We start from the raw sequence: 22,911 nt of genomic DNA, 5'->3' as shown, positions 1-22,911 counted from the left end.
ATTTATTAGATGTTTACATACTGCTTATGAATACTTAATAGAGGGGTTATAGTAAAATGTTATGTCTTATGTTACTTAAATACTTGACTTAATTACATTTTTTAAGTTGTGTACTCAACTACACTCTAGAGGTAAACAAAATACTCTTTACTTCATTTATCTGAAATAATTCAATTATATTTTAAATTATAAAAACATAATACTTATACTGAGCATTTACTAAAGTATTACTTAAGTCGAATTTTGAATTATATATTACAGAATATGCTTTTTAATCCAATACATTTATTTGATGATTATTGATCTTAGGAGATAAATTCACAAGCTACCCAGCAGTACATAAAGTTATTTAAATCATCACCATCAGTTGCAACATTACATTGATGAAGGGATCAATGAATCAATAATTATAATCAATAATATTACACTATTTATGTATATATATAATATAATAACACTCTGAAATGGGCCATTCGGTATAACGAGCATTTCCACACTGTGGTATTGTACTTACTTGAGGAAAATATCTTAATATTTCTTCCATCACTGATTTCCCACCAGACCAAGACCATTTTATTTACATAGCCCAACAACGTACATCACAGTCTTGTTTACATCCTCTATTTGGATAAGAAGAAATCTCACAATAAAAAAGCACTTTAAAATCAACAACACAACTTGGTCATACTTGTAGTAGACAGGAGTGTAATTATTAGTTTCAAAGTATATTTCCTTGAAGTTGATTTAAAATGTATTTGTATTTACTAATTGTTTTAGTTTACAGCAGTAAAGTAAACTTCCTAAGTCAAAAGTTTTCTTAACTAATGTTTTGCTGCGAGTACAACTTGTTGAACATCATTAAGCAACAAACATAAATAATTGTTCATTCCTTCCCATAAAGAAATTTTTTTTAACAACCATTACAGATAAACATTCGAGATGTCTTGACAGTTGTGTACTTGTTCACAAATATTCATGGTTAACTAGTTCCTCTCACACACAGATACAATCAACCGCTCCGACTCCCAAAATATGTGAAAATGTTTGTGCTCTTTTTTCACTTTTTCTTTTTTTCCTCCTCCTTTCGCCATTCTTGGCTGTCAAGCTATATTAGTGTCCGATAGAAATAAGTCATTTAGAAGAGGCTCCGTTGGCCAGCCCCTCAGCCCCACTAAAAGCTCCAGGATTAGGTCCCAGAGGTCTTTGTCTCCGCAGCCCACAGGATTAGGGGAGATTTACTGCGAGGGGAGAAAAAAAGTAGTTATTTCATGGCACTTTCATGATGAAACCTGGCCAAAGCTGTGTTGGCTGGGGGGATTAGAGGCACACAAAGACTGTGGTTGTGTGTGACCCTCCCCATCCCAGAGCTGCCACTACTGACTCACTCAACGCCCCCTCCTCTCTGGATCATTTCCCCCTTTCTATGGACCAGGCAGGGCTTCACCTCCTACCCATCAAGACAACCAGGGTTCAGTCTAAATGTCCTCCTGTCATCCAACAACCTGCTGACTGACTAACACTGGTGAGCTCTAAACAACACTAACATCATATTCCTTTAAGGTCATCAGCAGGTTTGTAGCAGGCCTGGGTGCAGCAGGTCTAATCACCAGGATGTGAGTGTTTTGCATTAAAGACTTAGGTGCAGAGGTAAAGGAGAAGTTACTGGATGTGAGTCCCTCCTGTAGTGTTTAAAACCCGCTTAAAGGGAGTTATCCTGCTCTTAGAGGATCCACTTACACATGCATGGATTACAGTGAATAAAAGACAAAAGGCTAAGTCACATCACTGACAACAGTCTTGCCGCTGAGCAGGTGGAAACCCGTGCAGGTTTAATAACTGTTGTTACACAGCAAGATGGAATTACAGTAAGAAAATGACAACGTGAACAGTGAGTGACTGTCAAAACATTCAGTCTTTATCCCACTTGATGGCAAATAACATGAAGTTATTAGAGTTCAGCTAATACAAGCGCTATCATATATTTTCCTCTACCGCTGTAAACATATGCTGAATTTATTGCAAAACAGTTGACACCACGTGATACATACATTAACAATGGTTAATAAATCATTTAGTAATCCAGTCATAAGCCATTAACAAGAACAACTTTTATGTTGCCTGGTTGTGAAAGATTCCTTTGATTTGTTTTACCGTTTTATTCTCTAAAGTAAGGACTCCTTATAAAAAATGAACACTCAAAACTGAAGACTTGATGAAAAGACCTCTTTGTTAATGACTTACTAACATTTTGTGAGTGTGGCCTTGATGACTTAATAAAAGTGAGAAACCAATGAGCATTCATTAAAGGGCACCAACATGTTAACTGCATTACTAAATGAACAGGATAAACTGCTCCCAACAACAACTATCGAATAATCAAAACACACAAATTGACTCAATCATGGCTGCAACTAAGGCTTATATTCATTATTGATTAATCTGCCAGCTATTTTCTTGAGAAATCATTTTGGCTCATCCCAGATTCATGAAGTTAAAGTCCAGAAGCTAAAGGTATTTTTATAATTAAGTAGTTCATTATCAGAGGAGACTTAAGAAAGCAGCAAATGTTGTTATTTTAGAAGCTGGAACAGTTGATTTTTATGTCCATTTTTGCTTTAAACTGCTGTTTACTTTTTCCAACTAGATCATTTTTCCAGCAAATCTGATCTAAATTCCTCATCAAGATTTTGCCACTTCATTTTCCGTCCTTTGACTAATAAATAATCTAATAATAATTTCAGCTCCAGACTCAATGCACCTGTTTTTGTTATTTAAAGTTAATTTATTAATGAAAGTTGAGCGAGGCAGTTGAAGTAAATGCGGACGGAGGGGCAGTTCATTTTCTTCCTTTCTTCTTTTTTTGTCACTAAGAGGTTTTTGTTAATGTCTCCTGTTTAACAGATGTTTCAGAGAGCAGAACTCCCCTTATGTTCAAGCTTTCTTTAATTACTTATCAATAGTGGAAATTTGTATTGACAAGAGCCTGTCAGGAGGGGACTTTTGTAGTTGTCAGTTGTCTCAAAGAAAGCCCCCCTCCCCCCGCCCAGACACCAACTGGATCGATCGGCATGCAGAACACAATTGAGGGGCCTTCAGGGGCCTGGATGATAGTCCTGCAGCATGTGGGCCCGAAAAGGAGAGAGCTAAAGGCTTCTTCATCGAGGGGAATCGATAGGGCCGGCTGGCCTTTGACCTGAGGGAGACAAGGCGAGCTGGCGGCGGGTCAATCGGTCTTCTTAAGCCCCGGGATCACGCTGTGAGGCCTGACACTGGCTATGACACACTCGGGGCTTAGAGTGATATTGACCCGGCTGCAAACACACCAAGTACACACACAAGAATCTCAACACTCTCTCACACACAAACACACAAACGTGGCTTTGGTTCAGAAAGCACAGTTTAAACGAGAAGATATTTTTACGTGGACAAACCAATCTATTAGTCTGAATTTATTGATCTAAAATGAGTCTGAGAAATGATTATACTCTGATAATTCCCCCTTTAGGAGACCTCAAGATTGATTACGTTCCAATTAGCTTCTTATGATCTCCTGTGTGGCCCCTGGGAGCGCTGCAATAAGCAGCTACACCAGCAGATCAATACGAGGGACTGAGTAAAGATCAGACCCTTAATTGGGCGAGAGTGATATATATTAAAGAGAGAGAGAGGGGGACAGGCAACTTTGGGTGCCCCGAGGGTCAAGGGCACCCAACGTGGGCCAGACTGGGGAGAAAGGGATGAACTCAGACCAACAGAGAGGGAAAACAGACCCTGACCTGTTTAAGCCGTCGTCTTTTCAGCACCATCTTTTAAACCCCAGCGATAATACAAACTGTGTAAACATAGATTTAGGTTTGAATTTCATCCGGACTGAAGAGGAATGAAGTAACACGGAGATAAGAAGAGAGCCATTAAGTGCAGGGAAGTATGGACACTAAATATGAAAGATTTATGCTCAAATACTGACATTCAGAGGCATGAAGTGCCTGTATTTATGCAAACATTTAGCATTTTAAATGTTATCACTGGATTTAATGGCTCCCCTTCCTCTTTTCTGCGTAATATGAGTGACTCTTTTGCCCTTTTCCACAGAATCAAAATACTTTAGACAGAGAACTTGACATGATGTCTTAAGTTCTATGTCTAAAGTATTTTGATTCTTTAAATGCTCTTTCAACCATCTTTTGCAGTTTATTCTTGGGATGTGGTAATAGAGGATTATATCGCAGATTTTGATTAAAAAAAAACACTCACATTATGTTGATTGCGGTGAATTTCCATTATCGGGGTTAATTGTAAATATTGTTACATGAGAGACTTGAAAAAGCTTCCTAGCCCGCTATCGTGGTAGAAGAGTGAAAAATAGTGCCTGATTTAAAAAAACTATTTAACTAATTATTATCTGCTGCCCTAAATACCATGAGCAGGAACTTCTTCATTAACCGCTTGGCCTCAACAATAATAAAAAAATCCCATATTTGCGTCCACGGTTATATCTTCAAATGTTTTGTTTTGTCTGATTAAAAGACCAAAACCCAAAGATATTCAAGTTAGAATAAATTATAATAATAGCAGATTAGAAAAACCGACAAATACTCACATGTGAAAACAGAACAGAAGGTGTAACAAGTGAACTTCTGGTATTTTTGCTCAAAGTAATGACTTTAACAATGAATCAATAATTAAAATAGCTGCAGATTCCTTTTTTCTGTAGATGGATTAATCAGTTAATCGACTGATTGTTCCAGTCTGCAGGCAGTAAAGTGTTTGTTTGCTCACGCTCTTGCCGAGATAATGCAGCTCTTCATCTCCCAGCATGGGGTCGGTTTCGGAGCCCCGGCCTGAAGCTTCCCCCTTGTGACCCCCGCTAGTCAAAGGTGATCACGGGGGAGAGAGAAAGAGAGAGGCACTGATCGAATTTGATAATGAAGACGACCCCTCTAAGCTGCTTTGCTCCACATGTTCAAAATCTCTGCAACACTCAATAAACACTAGGAAGCCCCCCTCCCTGTCACTGGAACATTGTGTAGGTATTGATCCCGGCTAACTGGCTCTTTTAATACCTGGGATCTGTGGCCCGGCCTGGGGAAATGCATACTGACATGTGACGGGAGGAGCTTAACAGGCAAACACACCGAAGAAAAGATGGGCCTCTCAGTTTAGCATTTCTCTCCCATTTTTTCTCTATTTACACATCTGCTTAAGAAAGGAGAATTACGTCCGCTGCACCTGCTGTTGAAATGGACATATAGACTGCAAGAGGCCCGGGACTGTACTGAGAAAAAGCTGTCACACTGTCAAAAACTATTTGTGCAGCAGAGGTGGAGAAAGTATTCAGGTCTAGAAGCAAGTAGAAATACAACTGTGTAAAATATACTCAATTACAAAAAAAAGTCCTGAAATGAAACTATCATCACCAAAATGTACTCTAGGTATCAAAAGTAAAAGTAAGTTTTCTTCCTTTTATGTTAATTTAAGACCACTTCATTACATTAGATGTTCTGACTGAAGTTTCCACTCTTCAAATTATGTCCTAAAAAAATGACCAGCACATTAGAGGACTTCCCTGTGTGCAATGTTTGAGACTTAAGATTCTCCACTTTTTTGTGGTTGGTTACTTTCACATGTAACAGCTCATAAGATAACTTTGAACTACTTATTCAACCTGAGCTCAGTAAACTCGCATTTTCAAGGCAGCAGTGGAACTTCAGTAAATTGAACTATCTTAAAATTGAATTACAACATGTACATGCTTATATGGTAGTTTAATCTGTAACTTATACAGTGATCAAACATTTTTTATGTAAAGTCTTACTGAGCCAAGTAACCAGTAACTATAACTGTCAGTCATATAAATGTAGTGCAGCAGCATACAATGGAAACACTTAAGTGAAGTACAAATATCTCAAACATGTACGGTACTTGAATAGATCTACTTACTGCCGTGATGTAAAGACAGAGCAACATCTTCGTTTAACTAATACCTTTTAATAGAAAAAGATAAACAACCAAAAATGAACAGATACAAAAGGAAACATGGCGTATTTACAGCACTCAAGTATTTTTCAGTCATTTTCAACATAAAATAGAAGGGATTAGCTGGTACTCAGTAAATTATAATTTTCTGTTATTATAACTCAGGACTAATTCAACAACTTAATTTTGTCATTATGGCGTAATAACATGTCATACCTGCTATCATAATGATTCCTGTGGTTTCATTTCATGCAATGCACATGACGCATGGTGGATATTGTATCACTATTTTGTCTGAGCTATAAAATACAGTGATATATTCCATCAACTATACCAAATAGGTAGTAAGCAGAGGCTTTACATTTCTGCTGAGGGTTTTTTTATATGATCAAGTATTATAGGATTAGTCAGGTTTGAGATCCACCCAACAAAATTAACTCGATAAACAGAGCATTAGTGACGGGAAAACGAGGTGCAATGTGAAAAACACAAGTGCCTTTACATAGCAATGTTCGAGGGACTAAGACATCAATGCACTTAAGTGTAACTAAGAACAGGTAACAGGTGTTATTCATTAGAAGTGAATACTTTTAGAGCACAGATGAGGTACCCAGACTTGGGCCCGATACAACAAGAGCATTTCTATAGTGCAATTTAGGCTGAAGACGCAGCCTGGTATGATATTAATCACCATGGTTCGGCGGACAATGCCAGCCACACAACTGTTTGAGGCTTTAAAAGAGACACTGCTCAAAATAAACAGATATACATTGTAACTAACATTATTTACAACTGAAATACCAATAAGCAAATGAAAACACTGTTAATGTGGGCTCCTATTGCTTTGAAGGGGACTGGCAGTTCTCCTGTTCAGTACAGTAGGTAGCAACAACAAACCTCCAGCTGTGCTGACCCCTGACCCCGACCCCGACCCCCGACCCCGACCCTCTGACCTTAGCTCTCTGAGAGCAGGTACAGGCCTCCTGAACATCTGTCCCCCTGACACCAACAAGAAGACAGGAAGTTGAACTGAGGATAGTGGAGCAGAGGGGTCAGAGGTCATCTTTTGACCTTTGCATCCTCCTTGATCTTCCAGAACATCAGCTCCATGCAGGCAGACGCATCTTCACTCGAGTCATGGCCCTCCACTGGAAACGCAGGAAGAAAAATGAGTATTTTTGTACCTAAATACTGCAGTGCTGAACATGTAGCGTTACAATGTGCATTAGATAAATACAGATAAAAGGTTTTGTGTTAAAAAAATGACAGCTGTACTTCCAGCTCTGTGAGGTTGTACTTAGACACTGTGATGCTTTGAGTTAAAAAAGGCTAATGTCAGCATGACAATGCTAATATGCTGATATTAAGCAGGTATAATTCATCACCCAAGTTTAGCGTGTTAGCATGCTAATTAGCACTAAACACTAAGTACAGCAGAGGCTGGTGGGAACGTCAATTTTTTGCAGGGTATTACAATTTACCTTGAGGGGGACATAATTGTAAACTTTATTTTAATCATCAGACACCTACATACATTAAATTTGACTTCTGCATTTAACGCATCCTTAGCATTTAAAAGTATGAACATTTTGTGGTTATCCATTCAGTAATCTGAAGTGGTGGACTGACCGACCGTTTATTTCCCTGAAGATATAGAACGACTTTTGACACAGCTAAGGTTGAATGATATGGAGAGGAAGAACTGAGGAAAGATTGGAAACAGGGTTCTGTTTTCCACATAGACTGCTGCTGCTTCTTCAGGAATCTTTGACTTTTATTAGTCCTAAACGGACCTAAATATCTCATGAACACATTAAGAGTAGTGATGGAGAAATATAACTTTCTAAAACTTTGAGACATTTCAGCAAACTGGTTAAAAACTGGGTTTTACCACTGTTGACACATCAGTGACATCTGCTGGTGACAAGAAAGTAGTGCAGTAAAACTTTAGTGGACTGCACTGCAATAATATCGCCAGCTGATTTGAAGACAAATTTAGAAGATGCAGGCAGTGGTCGAAAGATACAAAGTAACCGCAATAACTGTAATTAAGTACAATTTTGAAGTACTTAAGTATTCACATGTTTTACTACATTACACTTTATCTCCACTACATTTAAGATACAAATATTGTACTTTTTTCTGTACATTTATTACAAGTTTTTGTTTAGGTACTTTTAGTATATTTTGATGCTAATACATTGTTTTTTTTTTTTTTTAATTCAGGACTTTTACTTGTTAAAAGTATTTCTACAATGTGGTATTACCACTTTTTCTCTCTTAGAATTTCCTCTCAATGGGTTCTTCAATAGAGCTTTGGAATCTGCTGAGGCTCCATAAAGCCGATCAAGACATTGGGCTATACATGATGTTAATTTGACTGTAATCCTTTGAAAATATAACTAATGTTAACGAGGTAGGTCTGAATCTATGGGCTATGCTTCAATGAAATGTGCTCAACAAATAAAGATTTACTGATGTTGACTGATCAGTTAATCTTTTGTTGTTTGCGTGCTATTTGCCACGAGTCGATTACAAATGAAGATTATGTGATTATGCGGCTCAGGGGCCTGTTTGTGTAACTGGGGCCATGTTTATGTGACCGGGGATTATGTATGATGTGTTTAATGTGGATGAAATGCTGTAAGATTTTTATCCACATTATCCAGTATTAGATGTTGGAAGTAGACAAACTAATATGTCAACACAAAAACTAATGGAAAATAAAAAAATGTCTATGTTAGCTTTGTGTGATTCTCCCACCGTTGTCCTGGATGATGCGTTTCAGGTGCTCGGCCATCAGGTTCCTCAAGGCACGTTTGTAGGGCAAGCCGATGCGGTGAGGGAACACAATGGCTGTGTCTACGACCGTACTGTGGATTAGCTGGAGGCGAGAGATAAGGTTACATCAAGAGGTTTTCTTATATTCAGCCCAGAACTTTTATTTTCAGAAAGTTATTTTCTCACTTTAAAATACCAAAATCTTCTAGTCACCGCCTGTAATTGTATATCACTGTTACTGCACTGCTCTGCTTGAATTTGTAAAATACTTTTGGGCTTTACAAGAGAAAAACACTACCTTGAGTTTTAGCTCCTAGTCATGGAAATTGTCCACGAAAGTTACTGAATGAGTATTTCTATGGTCCATAACTGCCATTTTTAGTTTTGTTAGTTAAAAGGGATTGAAACCAAACTTATTAAGTCAACTATCAAAACTTTTGTGTGTTAAAATTGCAACGTTGTTGTCAGTTACCTCCAACAAGTTCATCAGTTAGGTAGACTGTATTATTTCTTGTGGTACTGAAGTTTGTGTTAATATTTCCTCTAGGATATACTTTTCGGGCTACCAGTAAATGTTAATAACGATTAATAAACACATTATATATATATATATATATATATATATATATATATATAACATTTTATATATTCATATTATAACTCCAGCTTGTTTATTCTGTATACATTTTTCTACTATTGTTATTACTTGTACTTATACCTGCAGTATATATTTTGCCTAATGTAACAGCTCCAGATGTTCAAACATATATTACCGTATTCATATCTATCCCTTACTGTATATTCTTTGTACTACCACTATACACATGTACATCAATCTGCAATTTACTGTGTTTTGCACAGTTGCTAAACTGCATTTTTGTTGTCTCAGTACTTGAACACTGTGCAATGACAAGTTGAATCTAGTTTACAAGCCATATTTTTACAATAAATAAATCTGCCTAACACATGCTTCAGTAAGAATCATGCTTATACTTAATCAATTTTACATTTTTTTAATTCTTAATGAGTGAAGTGATGACAAAATAAAAGTGTGGTGCAAACAGGCTGACACAGGGAAATTTTTTGTTCGTCCCCAGAGCAGCAACGGGCAGTAGAGAGGAACAAAAACGGCATAGTCAGCAAAGCGGCCATTGAATGATTCATTTAAGTAAAACATCTTGTAGATTAATGAGGAGCATCGGTACCTTCAGAGCGAGGAGATCGCTCTCCAGACTGTGTCCTATGAGGATGGATTCAGCACTGAACATACTGAGCAGCACGGCCTGAACATCTCTCAGAGTGATGGTGGCGCTCTCCAAGTCCTCCTCCGTCACACCTGAAAATCTATATTTGAGATATACAGTTTATACTGCGTTTAAAACACTGACCGTTTCAAAAGACACATTTAAGACAGGGTTACAACTGACAACGACGTTCATTACAAGTTAAATTCAATAGCAGACGCGATCCATGCAGCACAGAGTTCCGGGTTGACAAACTCACCGCGTGTTGTAATCGACCACTTTGCTTTCGGGTTTGACAAATGTATCGTAGATGACTTTCAACTCAGAGTCGATGACCGTCACCCTGGTCAGCTCCAGGCCCTGCTTTGTGTAACACTGTTTTAGAGGAGAGAAAAAACAAGTTCATGTGACTGCGAATACAAAATATAATAAAAGGTGTGACAAAAAGTGACAAATTATTAATTAAGTCTTAATTTTACTCATGCTGTAATAAAATCAAGTCTCAAATCACATACACACACAAGATGGCAGTTTAAGGCCTGTGGAGCCTTTGGCAGGTAAAAACTTGTCTGACTCACCATCTCACAGTCCAAAGCAAACACCCCTCCATTGCCATCTGGTGGTAGAGCTTTACTAAAAGTTGTGACGTAGCCATCGAATGTCTCTTTACGCCCGTCCTGAACATGTTGCTGTGGGAATATGAAATTTCTTAACTCATGGGATGTTTATAAAAAAAAAACTTGCAGAAAAAATGGCTTCAAATAAGAAGGCAGCCGTTTTATTATTGGTATCCTAGAAGTGCTTGATTTTAAGTTTCAAATCAAGTTGTCTTCAGTAAAAAAGACAAAGATAACTATTGAAAGTTACCCAAAATACTAAATTCTGACAAGACTTAAAAATAAACAAAGATGAATTAACATCTCTGACAGTTTTAGAAACAACCACACATTATGAGCTTCACTAAACGGGTCTTTACTGTATGATGGAAATGTGGTATTAAAGGTTCACTCTCATTACTCTGGACAGCAACTGATTTAAAGTTGCCGCGACAACTGTAACAATATAGTGCTGTACTAGTTTTTCCGTGTCTCTTTCCATTAGCTTGTCTTGTGACATTTTTGAATTGTAGTTTTGAAAGTAGTTTTCTTTTGAAATGACATATGTCTATGTTAGATAGCTCTTACAGTATATCTGTCTTCTAAACATGTAAAGAAGGTAAACTAAAAGCTGTTGGCTTGAAATAAATGATACCTTGCAAACTTGGCAACCTGGAGCTCCGACAGCCGCAGCACAGCAGCTGTAGTTGGTCTCCCAGCCTCCGGCGCCTGACAGAGAAAACAGGAAACAACAAGGCGGACAGATTGAGGTTAATAAAAGTGGAGAAAAGGGGTGGAGAGTTAAATGTGATAGTATGAATTACAGGACAAAAAAAAGACCAAAATTTGCCTTCATAATACCATCAAAAATGCAAACAACCGTACCTTTATTTTTGCGCAAACGTCCCCAGTGAAAGCAACATTCCTCTTTCCGTATACAGTTGCCATTGACATTGATCTTATACTCGGCTCCACATCGACAGCATATCTTGTTTAATGCTGGAAACACATTACAGAGTGTCAGTTGAGAGTCAAATAATTGCTAGATCACCTATATGTTGATATAAGTTAGTATTGGAAATTAGATATGTGCAAGAGAGCTGTGGGGTCATGAAGTTGCTCACGGTCTGTGATGGCCTTTTTCTCCGGGAGGTTGTACATGATGGCTTTGCCGGCAGCCTCTGGGTTTGTTCTCGGGTATCCGTGCTCCTGGAGCTGCTCCTCCGTCATTAAGTACGCCGTCAGCTTCCTGTACAGTGTGGCTCCTACAGTGAGACACAGCAGCAAGTCAAACTTAAGTTGTCTTTGTAGAATGAGGGGTTAAAACTGACACGGAAAATATGAAGAAACACACATAAAAGATGGAAACAGTGGTGGTGGGAAACAGAAAAAGTACTTTTGCATGTGCTGAGACATACATATGTCACAAGAAACTTTAAGCAAGACCTGATAGACCTTGTGGTCTACATTTAACTACAATAATTTAGTGCAACTAATAATTCCTTTTTATAATGTATTGAATATATAAATACTCTGTTGTTTAATTATTAAGTGATTTATTGAAGTTGTAAAAATATTGACTTTTAGAGCCAAAGTACTGTTTGACCCAGATGTTTAAAATACGGCTGTAAGTAACGAATATTTCTATTAACCATCAATTAATAATTATCAATAATGCTGATTCCTTTTCAGTTGACGAATCGACTTATTGTATGAGCTCTAGTCATAGAACTGACTTGCCTTTGAAAAAGGCACAAGGTATGTTTTCTATCAATTGATTTCCTGTTAATCATACAATCAACATTTGCTTCAGCATTATTACAGTCTTGAACACATCTTCCCTCTGACTTTAAGTTATGAGGAGTTGCTGTAAACAGGACCTTGAGATTGTCACATGGTTATTTGAACAGTTTCCCTGTTACTGTTATCTGTTTGGACACGCCTCAGACAACAAAGGTTCTTTCAGTTTATTCTATTATATTGTTGTATTATTATGTTGTCAGGGTATAATTATGTTGTCAGGGTATTATTATGTTGTCAGGGTATTATTATGTTGTCAGGGATTTGATCAGGTGACTGAAGAAAAACAGAATGAGAAATGGAAGCTACATAAAAACATGTTCAAGAAATATGTTCATTACAATTCTAGAGAAAGAGAACAAAAATAAAAACATGATTCATCTTGAATAAGAAAGAAAAAAATCTAACTAACCAGTGAGTTTCTCTTCCAGCTGTTTACCGGTCCTGTTGACAGTGAAGCTGGTTTTAGCAGCATGACGACCTCCCAGAAGCTCTTCGTGGGACAGAGCCCTCCTGTTGACCACTAACCCCGGGTCCTCTGCAGGGAAACACACACAAGCAAACACGTTACCAATGAAATGCACCACAACGGATAAATAAACCAATTTTCTCGCTCATATATGCACATGTGAGAGCAAAACTGCAGTTTCTCATAGTTGTCACAATAAACAGTTATTGGCACATCCTTTATTGTGTGTGCAGACCCTTGTTCATTGAACAAATGCATCAAATACATGTTGACTAAGAGCAAATACTGTGTCTTATACTGCACAAAGATTGAGGGGTCATACTGGGGACAGGCGATGGACCGGAGATGCTCTTGCTGCGGAGCTTCTTTAGGGCGTTGACCGCTACATTGAGGTAGATGCTCTTACTGCTACTGCGCTCATACACCAGCTTCTCCTCGTCAAGTGCCTGAAACAGTAAAACATCAGTCACTGCCAAAACTGGAGCCTGCAGCGTTCTCTACTTAAAGAAGCATTTCCATGGTAACATTTTCAAAACTACTATTATACAAGGATTATAAGCTAGGCTATGTGCAAGGTATGAAGGGACAGAAGAAATAACATTTACTTGTGGGCGACCGGAGTGTAAATCTTACCATCTGGAAGGCAACGTCCTTTGATGGGCAAAATTTGACACATTCATCTATGAAAGTGGTGAGGTAGCGCTGACGGATGTTGTTGGGAACCTTGGCCCCAAACTCAATGGGGATGACGGGGCGCTTCATTGAACTACTCTAAAAAGGTCAGAACAGAAAGGGAACATTGAGTGAATGAGGGAGTACTTCACCTCCAGCTCTAGCAAACTTTTTATCTTCAGAGAGGCAGCCCACCTCTGCCAGTAAATTCTCAAGGTTATGCGGGGACGGATGTGCAGACTCAACAACACAAAGCAAATATTTTGAAAAACAACCAGCGGCAGCAATACATTTCGTGCCCTGAGGATACCTTCATGGTGGGTGTGTGTGCCACCCTCCTCTGCGTGACTGTGGTTACAGTCTTGGGCAAGATGCCAGCTGTGGTTTGGGCCTTGACAGCCTGCTGGATCTGGCTGGGGGATGAAACTCGACTGGCAGCTGGTTTAACATCTGCAGGACCCAATCAGACATACGCACACATGACTTTCTACTTAAACAGTCAAAATAGTTACGTTAAGAAATGATCATGGGAAAGAAAGCAATGGTATACTTGTGTAAAAACAAAAACAAAAGCTGAATCATAATATATTATAGAACAGTGGAGGCACCCATACTTGTTTTGGAGGATGTTGTCTGTGGGAAGGGACGGTGAGCTACTCTCTTCCTGTCTCCAGAAAAGGGGCTGGAGCTTTGGGAGGCAGCTGTGACTGAAGCAGAGATCTGAGCAGCTTGCTGCTGAGCCATCTGCATTCGCTGGTAGCAGACCTCCTGGGCTGAGAGTCTCCTGTACGGCCGCGCCACAGCCGCAGAGTCAGTCTGATAAAAACATGAGCACATTTAAATCAGAAACTTCTGAATACAGAAAGTATGATGCTGAAATGATCAAAGGGTTAAGTCAAGTTATTCTTTGGCTTCCGGCACTAGAAATGAAGGCTGTGACTGCAAGGTGGTTTTGGTGGAAGGACCTGAAATTAGCATGTTGAGTACCAAATTGTCCTGCAATGTAATGGTACATTTAGTAAAAGCTACCTCACTGTGGAATATCTGACTCTGGTAAGGAGAACCTGAGCTCTTGTGAAGGTACCTCAAAATGACATGACCAAAAACAAAAAAACTGGGCCTTCAATGAATGTCAAATCAGATGGTCTATGTAAATAATACAGCGTGTACTAGTGGAAATCCCCAGCATCATCCCTGCTGTGGCAACATTTTCATATTTTTTTCTTTTAGTCTTTACTTCCTTGTTTGTCAAAATGTAAATGTGCAGGCTTCCTAAATTAACACCAGTACTTCCTGTGACTAAATAAAACAAGGACACAACAGGTTCTTGAAGTAACGAGAGGAGCTTTTTCGTTGCTGCTCTTCCTACTTCTGGCTCCCATGTGCAGGCTTGCAAAGACAGGAAGTGAGTTTTCGACACAAAGACATACAGGGTGAAGAACAACAACAACAACGTTTTTAATAGAGTGTTTAAGCTTGACTTTAAGTGTTAATGACAAAACTGCTTCTTGAGCAATCTCCATGCCACTAATTTGATGTCTTATTGAATATAGCTACTTCCCAATGGGGTGCTCGCTTGTGTATGAATTACTGTTTTGTACACAAACATTATAAAATGATGTTATTGATTGCTGTATCCTGTGATAAAGGGATAGTGTGTGCTCACCCCTCCTGACTGATTGACTAAACGTGCCTCATGACAGCATTGAAGGACAGAGAAAGACCAGGGGAAGTCAAGGTGACAGACTTACACTTCCTTTGGCACCAAAATGGGAGACTCTCTTCTTTTGCCCGGGAAAAAGAGTGGTTAAAGTGCTCTCGGTGCTTTCCTCCTCCTCGGCAAGCCTAGAGGGCTAAAAGGGCACAACATAGCATGTTGAACTGGCATTTGTAAAATACAACAAGTAAAAAAAACTAAAAAAAACAGTGTGTGGTAAATGTTCAAGACAACTTAAGTGACACTTTGGCCGGACAGAAATACCTGTTTAGTTTGCCTTCCCTTGTCTTCGGTCTTCACATCCTTGGATTCATTGAAGATCCGCAAACACTCCTCCATGGGATCTGAGTCAAAGTCCAGATCCTCCTGGAAACTAGAAAAGTTGATTGCAACATCGTCGACCTCGTCGTTACCTGACGCACTGCCCTCCACGCCGTGGTCACCCTCATCGTCAGAAGAAGACGGAGTCAGCTCTGACGCTTTCCTCTTGTTCAGACGACCTCTCTTTAAAGCATCAGCAGACTTTCTCACCAACACTTCGTCGTCGTCGTCATCATCATCATCATCCACCACCATCGGTTCAACCTCCTCTGGGCTCTCATCCCCAAATAGATCAACATGGCTGAGGCTCAGGCTTCGCCGTTTCTCCTCAAGTCTTTTTTTCCGGTTTGGCGAGCTGATGTTTTGCTTCACCTTGTCTTTACTGTTTGCAGAACTCTCTTTAATGTTACTACTGCTGCTCATGCTGCTTGAACTGCTTTTATTAATTTTCTTTGCATCCTTTTCTCTTTTACTGCTATCAAGTTTACCATTTTTGTGTTGGCGGTCCTTATACTTAATCTGATCCTTTTCCTTCTCTAATAGCTTGGGTTTCTTGCTTTCCCTTGCACCATTTTCTGCATCTCTATCTCGTTTACTTCCGTCCATTTTTACTTTTTCCACAGATTTGATCTTACCATCACTTCTCGTTTTGTCTCTTCCTTCCCTCTGAACTTGATCAGGTGTCTTAACCTTAACTGAGTTTTTCCTATCGTCTCTTTTCCCATGAGTCTTGTTTTCCTTCTTTGCATAGTCCTGGTTTGGCTTCTTAATGGACCCGTTGTCTTTACTGCTGCTGCTGCTACTACTAGTCTTACTGCCAGTCGTTTTGTTAGCTTCCTTTCCAACTTTATGCACTTTCTCAGATTTGCCACTTTTCTCGTGACTAGTTTGACTAGCCACCTTCTTTTTCTCTAAACTGTCCTTTTCTTTAATTTCTTCCTGGCTGTCTGAGTCCTCTGCCAAGTCCTCTTTATTCCTCAGTGTCAGTGCATTTAGCTTACTTTCAGGTCTCTCTTCCCTCTCCTTCCCCACAGCTTCCCAAAGTGAGCCACTGTTTCCTTTTCTCTGCTGGAGACTGCTAAGCAAGGCGGGTCGATACTCTGTTCCAGAGCTCTCCCCATCAGAGTCAGAGAAAGTGTACTTTTTTAAATCAACACTCTGCTGCCGTGTTTTTTTCACTGCAACAACATACTCCTCGTCCGACTTATCTGATAGTTTGTGCGTCTTTCTCAGCTCCGCCTTAACAGCTTGTGCACGCCGGTCCTTCTTGCTTTTCGCTGCTATTCCTGCCGAGTAGTTGGACAACGGATCATACTCCATATCTGTAGATGGTTTTGAATTGTCCACTGTGTATTTACACTTAGAGGAGGATGTGCTGGTTGAGTACTTGGGACTGGGGGGTGGCGAGGGGAGTTGATGTGTGTGTGTCCGAGATAAAGGCTTTCTCACTGAAGTAGGAACATATTCCATGGAGTTACTATTGTTCCCCTGCTTGTCTGAATCCAAGGTATACTTGCTGCAGCCAGGGGTTGGATTATAACCTACAGATGTGATCTGATAGCTCCCAGGGTCATATGCCATGTGTGAAGGGGGAGGTTTACTTTTAACAGCATCAGAAGAAGACACTTTTTTTTTCTGGCTGGGATTATATGGTTCATCCCCAATCCGAGAGAGCTTCCTCTTCTCCCTCTCCACCTCGCTGCGGACCTCCTCGATGGCCTTGTTGACCAGCTCCAGGGCCCCGCTGAGGTCTCCCGAGCCAGCAGACTTTCCATTCTCCTTCTCCTGGGGCCTCACGACTTCTGGGTTGAAGGGATCATAACCTTGTTCTGCAGGAATGGTGTGACAAAAAGTCTTAATAAAATGTACAAATTAAATAATAAAAAGGTTCACTGACTAGCTTTTTGGGAGACTTTTTGTGACACCCGTCCAGTGTGCCCCAATATTGAACTTTTACAACAGTTTATTTGTCCCTGGAATTATAAAAATTCTGTGTTTCTGCTTTAAGTTAAATTCATTCAGTGACTGAAGGCCACTCACTCAATTTCAATCTCTGCAGCCATTTTACAAATTTCAGCTTCGGGAAAAATCTGAGAATTGGTATTGGCAGACTGACTCTTTGAGTTTAGGTTTGAATTGAGGCATATTTACTTTTCAGCACTCAATTTTAAAAAACAAACATGACAATATGCAACTATAACAAGCTCAGATGCTCCATGGATGAATCTTATAGAAAGGATTTTCTTGGGTTGTGAATATGATGAGAAGTTAACTTGTGAATATTAAAAGACATGTATAATGTTATTTTTTTAAAGGGCATATACTGAGAAGACAAAAACAAATCAATCACACCACCTAACTGTTCCCTATAAGACAAACACACACACACTTTGGTTTGGTGCTAAAAGCTACCGGACCTGTAAGCACAGGACATTTCATTCTCCATCGGGTTTATTTTTCTGTATCTGATCCAAAGTGTCTCAATACACTATCATGTATGTAGGTATATACATGATCTGGTACCTCACTTTTGGTATCTACCGTTAGCACATATTCATAATGTATATAGTAATAGGTAGTATTCGTATTGCTACACATCGCTTCCTTTGTTGCTTTGACACTTCCTTGTGTGTGCTCAATACGTCTTGTACTTCCTTGCTATACCTCAGTTTACAGCAGCCATGGGGAAAACTGATAAAATGATGGATCAATCGTGGTTATTTGCCCCAAAAATTCACTTTACACCGTTAATAGTTTCAACCCTGTGGTGAAATCCACACACGCTCGCCCACAGTCGTCTCTGCCGACTGCAAGAGCGAAGAAAGTATTCAAGTGAATTACGGACGTAGTTGACTAATACTCAGCACCTTTCTCTGCGGAGTGAAGGTCTCTCTGCTTCTTAACATCTGCTGGTGCTCCGTAGGACGCCCGTCTCTGCTGGCTGTGCCTGAAGTGGCAGTACGGTCTATTACACCCATTTCTGCTTCCTTTACCCTCGCTGTATTCGGCGTAAAACGGGCAGTCAATCCCTCGGAAGAAGCCGGTGGATTTTAGCATTATCCCCAGAGGTTGCTCTCATGCCCGCATGAACACGCTCGGCCGCTTTTCTGCGTAGTTTTTGTCGTACAGCGGGAGCTTGAAGAAGCGACAGAACAATAACAACGTCCCTACGGCGCCATGTTGGATTGGTCGAAGCCGTGAAATCTCGCGAGAATTCAGACGTGTCGCTCTCCTTGACGTCACAGTAAACTGGAAACGTTCCGTATGAAAACGTAACGGTACAGACGCCACTCAAATGGATCACAAACCGCCCCAAAGTCAGCTGAATAAATGTATCTGAACGTTCAAACTAAAGCATTACATTTGAATGTGAGGGGGGTATTTTTAATAGTTAATCCTTGAAGACTGAAATGTCCCTCTTTTCACTTTATTCAGTTCTCGGCCTTGTGACCTTCTGATAATCATTGGCTCAAGTGTTCGCATTACCAGGAACAGTGTGTGGGCAATACACAATGAAACTGTTATTACAAATGAAAGGCTAAGAAGCTTCTTAAAATAAGTGAGACAAGTTTTTCAACATTTTATTTCACAAGAATCCACAGAAGGGGTGTCAAATGAGGATACATGCATATTCTGACAGTGAGCCTGGACCTTTGTCACAGCAGACAGTTTTGACATGTCAGTAGGAAAACCACAGGTGTGTTTATTAACATTACAAATGCTGCATTATGCCAACGTTAATGTTTCTTTATTCAAAAAAGAAAAAAGGAAAAAAAAGGACATTCATTAACATTTCTGTAAATCATCCATTGTAAGCCGGCTGGCCTATTTTCAGCTGTAGTTTCTTAGCAAGATGTTATATAACCACTGAGTTGATGGTTGAAATCTACAGACTGAAGACAAAACATCATGAAGACTGCATCCAAGACTACAACAGTAGGTGTAGCCATGCAATACTGATTATAATCCATTTCTGAAACAAACATGCAGAGCAGCAATGAGACAAAAAACAACAACATGGATCTTGATAAAAAAAAAATATTCTAACTAAAATATGGATATGACAATTAAAAATCAATTTCAGCTGCACTTTTCCTGTTACGAGAAGTTAAATGTCTTCTGTGGGAGAACATCAAAACGTTTTGTGTTTTTCAACTAGCTAAATAAAGCTGCAACTCAAACACAATTCCAAAATTGTCAAACTAGTCCTTTGAAATGTCAAATTTATCATTCAAATCTGTGAAATCAAAGCTTCCACATTAGAGTCTCGAAATTAAGGACGCATTAGCTAGCATTTTTAAAGGCTCTCACTTGAAATAAGAAAATATTTAAACAACTGACCTTCAGTAAATAAATAGTTAATAGGGAAAAAGATTAAAACTTTACCGCTTTTGTATTTATCTGTTTAACAAGACTTTTTTTCCTTTGTGATGAAAAAAAATAAAAAAAAATAACAGTTTTGCTGAATGATTTTTACAAAAAATACATTTAAACTCTACAAATGCTTCCTAAAATGCTTCCTAAAATGCTCCACAATACCTACCTACCTACCTCCAGCTCGACACCCAAACTTCAGACTAACACATGATCAGGCTTTTTGTGCATTTCAGACAGACCATGTGATCTTAATAGACCCCAGTCCTGATCATAAAGACTCTCAGGTGTGCTGGGAAGGTAATTAGTGACGTAATGATTTGCACTCTCTCGACCAGGGAACTCTACAAATGCCTCAGAAAGTTTTATTTTGTAACAGGGCATCAGTCAGTTAAATGTTTATGGTTTGATGGAGACACATTTTAACACAAAGAAGTACTGAATGGTATATCAAATATTGCTAATTTAAACTCTCTAAAAATCTGATTTTATTTTTATAAATGCACTAATAGCAGCAAAAAAAGATAGACGAGATACATCAGTTTTATTCAGAGGACCAAAAAAATTAATCCTGACCAAATCAGGATTTGTGTTACCTTTTGTACATTGATTCTGGTCCCTTTCTACAATAAAACATCAATACTTCTGGTTAGTGCTGCACATTAATCAAAATGTTATCAAAGTAGCAATATGGCCTACTGCATTTTATACATTCCATTCCATTACATATGCACAATATTTGTTAAAGGCAAAATGTGTGTCGAAATACCATCTTAGATTAAAAAAATGTGTTCCCTTAAATATGACTAGGTGTCAAAATAATTCCAATTAAATTAGAGCCCAGCTTCTGATATCACTATTTCATGGCTAGGAAGTAACCTAGTATAAAATAAAATAAAAAACATGTCTTTAGGGAATTTAGTGTCAAGCGTTTTATAAAGATTGTTGGAAGTTTCAATCTCAAATGTAAAAGCAGACAGAATATTAAGAAAAGCGAAATAAACTGGCTATCCATTAATTAAAACACAGGTTCCATAAAATTAAAAATTCTAATATTGACATGTCACAAAGCAGGAAAACCACAGATGTAAATGATAGGATTAATGATACCTCAGTAAAGCGTATTGTCACATTGCTTACTGGCACACTGGAATATAACAGAGGCCTCGTTATGGACACCTGTGTCCTTCCTGCTGCATCAATGCGTCCCCTGTGAGAATTTCCTGTTGCAGACATGTTAGCAGCCTAAAGTGAAGTTTATATTAAACAGTGGTAATTGTAAATAACCTCAGGGCATGAACACTTTACTCTTTTTCTCAGGCATGTCGGAGAGATGAAAAGGAAAACCAGGTAACTGCATCGCTTAATTTCTTCTTGCTGTTCTTGTCATTTCTGCTAAGGTGTGGCATTGCAAGAATGTAATAATTTAAACAGGAAAATTCACAGAAAGACGTTAAACCTTCTACTGAAACTGTAAACTCACACTGAACGTTCTACTTGAGGCATCAGTTCACATTGAACAAAGCATCCTCTTAGACAATAAAGCAGCTGCTGGACTGTCAAATATTCCTGAAAAATATTTGGTCATATTTAGCTAAAACCGAGACAGAAATCAAAGTAATACTAGGGTCCAGCCGGACTATTCTTTTCATTCTTAAAATGTTAACTTTATTGTAACTTTCCTGTAACTGGGATTCTATTAGTATCCCTATTTATATCAGTATATCACATAATAAAGATCATTAAATTCTTTTTTATTTTTTTTAAATTAGTGACAAATTGAAAAGGTCAGAAGTAAAAGTAAATTGAGTTTGAAAATAAACATTAATCACATCACAATATGTACCAAATTATACGTGAATGATTTTGAATCTTAGCCAGTACTAAGTCAGAGAAAATCCCTATTTTATAAATCACTTTCTTTATACTTGCAGTGCATAAATAGATTTCACTTGACCGTCTTCACATCTGAGAATTGAATCTCATGACTTGAAATCCCATGATCTGTGGCTCCGACAAGGTTGATCTGTTCCTCCCTTTATGTAGTGTTTGGCGTATTCAAACATAACATCTAATTGTCTTTATAGTTGTTGGTAATGATAAGATCTACTCCATCTTTATAAAATAGATTATTATAACCAAATACCAAAGGATAGTCTTTCAATTTACTCTTTGCAGTGTGATGCAGCTGTGAGAAGTCTCCTCTAGAGGGAGACAAACACACATGAAGTTACTCATCTATCACTCATGTCCTCTGGTGGCTGTACAGAAAACCCTCTGCAGTTGCATCATTTAAACTCCTCCTGTTTATAACGTTTGCAATGTTGAAATTAAAGTTGTGCAATAGACGGGGTGAATTTGGTGTGTCTTTAGATTTTAAGCGCAGCAAATAAAAATGTTATTATGATAATGAAACCTAAAATATCAATGTGTTCACTGTGGTAAAATAATACATTGATAGTTGGGCTGAAAGTATTCTGTTTTGATAATGAATCAATTATTAAATACTTTAATCAAACACAAATGCTAAATATTGGCTGCTACACAATGTGAGGATCTGCTATGTTTTCATTTAATTTTTAAGTGCATATTTTTGAGTTTTGGACAGTTCTTTTTTATTTATTTTTTTAGATTGAATAGACTAAAATATGACTTGATAAATCACTAATAATAGACATACAGTATAACTAATAATGAATAGAATCCATTATTGATAGAACATCAAGCACACTCAGTTATTGGTGCGGATTGCTCTCTCTTTATTTTGCTTTTCATTGCTCTTCACTTAAACATCAACCGACCAAACCCATATGTTTAGCTACTTAAAAGAACATCAGTAATGTTTCTTCACAGACATTATTTTAGTTGAGACAGCTGATTTTGAATCACAGGAAAGCAAATCCTGACTTGAAAGTGTTGAACTGACAAACTGGCATTTAGCTTATTCAGCAGAAGTCATAA

The 22,911-nt window shown here is 38.5% G+C and overlaps 1 protein-coding gene across 1 annotated transcript; it reads right to left on the bottom strand.

Moving 5' to 3' along the window:
* Positions 1 to 5,968: 5,968 nt before the first annotated feature.
* Positions 5,969 to 18,767, bottom strand: rexo1 (REX1, RNA exonuclease 1 homolog). The gene is made up of 16 exons (XM_054602412.1): positions 18,444 to 18,767; positions 15,520 to 17,405; positions 15,290 to 15,391; positions 14,153 to 14,354; positions 13,849 to 13,988; positions 13,500 to 13,637; positions 13,189 to 13,312; positions 12,810 to 12,935; positions 11,722 to 11,862; positions 11,483 to 11,596; positions 11,253 to 11,326; positions 10,580 to 10,690; positions 10,261 to 10,376; positions 9,963 to 10,101; positions 8,740 to 8,860; positions 5,969 to 7,124 (listed from the first exon to the last, which is right to left on the bottom strand). The coding sequence occupies exons 1-16, from the start codon at positions 18,631 to 18,633 to the stop codon at positions 7,036 to 7,038; spliced, it is 3,813 nt and encodes a 1,270-aa protein (XP_054458387.1). The 5' UTR covers positions 18,634 to 18,767; the 3' UTR covers positions 5,969 to 7,035.
* Between the last annotated feature and the right edge of the window lie 4,144 nt (positions 18,768 to 22,911).

Source organism: Anoplopoma fimbria, chromosome 8 (assembly GCF_027596085.1).
Source record: "Anoplopoma fimbria isolate UVic2021 breed Golden Eagle Sablefish chromosome 8, Afim_UVic_2022, whole genome shotgun sequence".
Lineage (NCBI taxonomy): Eukaryota > Metazoa > Chordata > Actinopteri > Perciformes > Anoplopomatidae > Anoplopoma > Anoplopoma fimbria.
Note: the sequence above shows the minus strand (reverse complement) of the source record. Positions and strands in the feature narration are given on the sequence as shown.

Excerpts from the sequence above, each read along its gene's own strand:
- rexo1 (XM_054602412.1), bottom strand. The coding sequence starts at position 18,633 with ATGCTAAAATCCACCGGCTTCTTCCGAGGGATTGACTGCCCGTTTTAC. Across the intron at positions 14,355-15,289 it reads ATTTTGGTGCCAAAGGAAGT|ACTGACTCTGCGGCTGTGGC; the intron begins GTAAGTCTGTCA and ends TGTTTTTATCAG. Across the intron at positions 7,125-8,739 it reads ACGCATCATCCAGGACAACG|TGGAGGGCCATGACTCGAGT; the intron begins GTGGGAGAATCA and ends CTGCGTTTCCAG.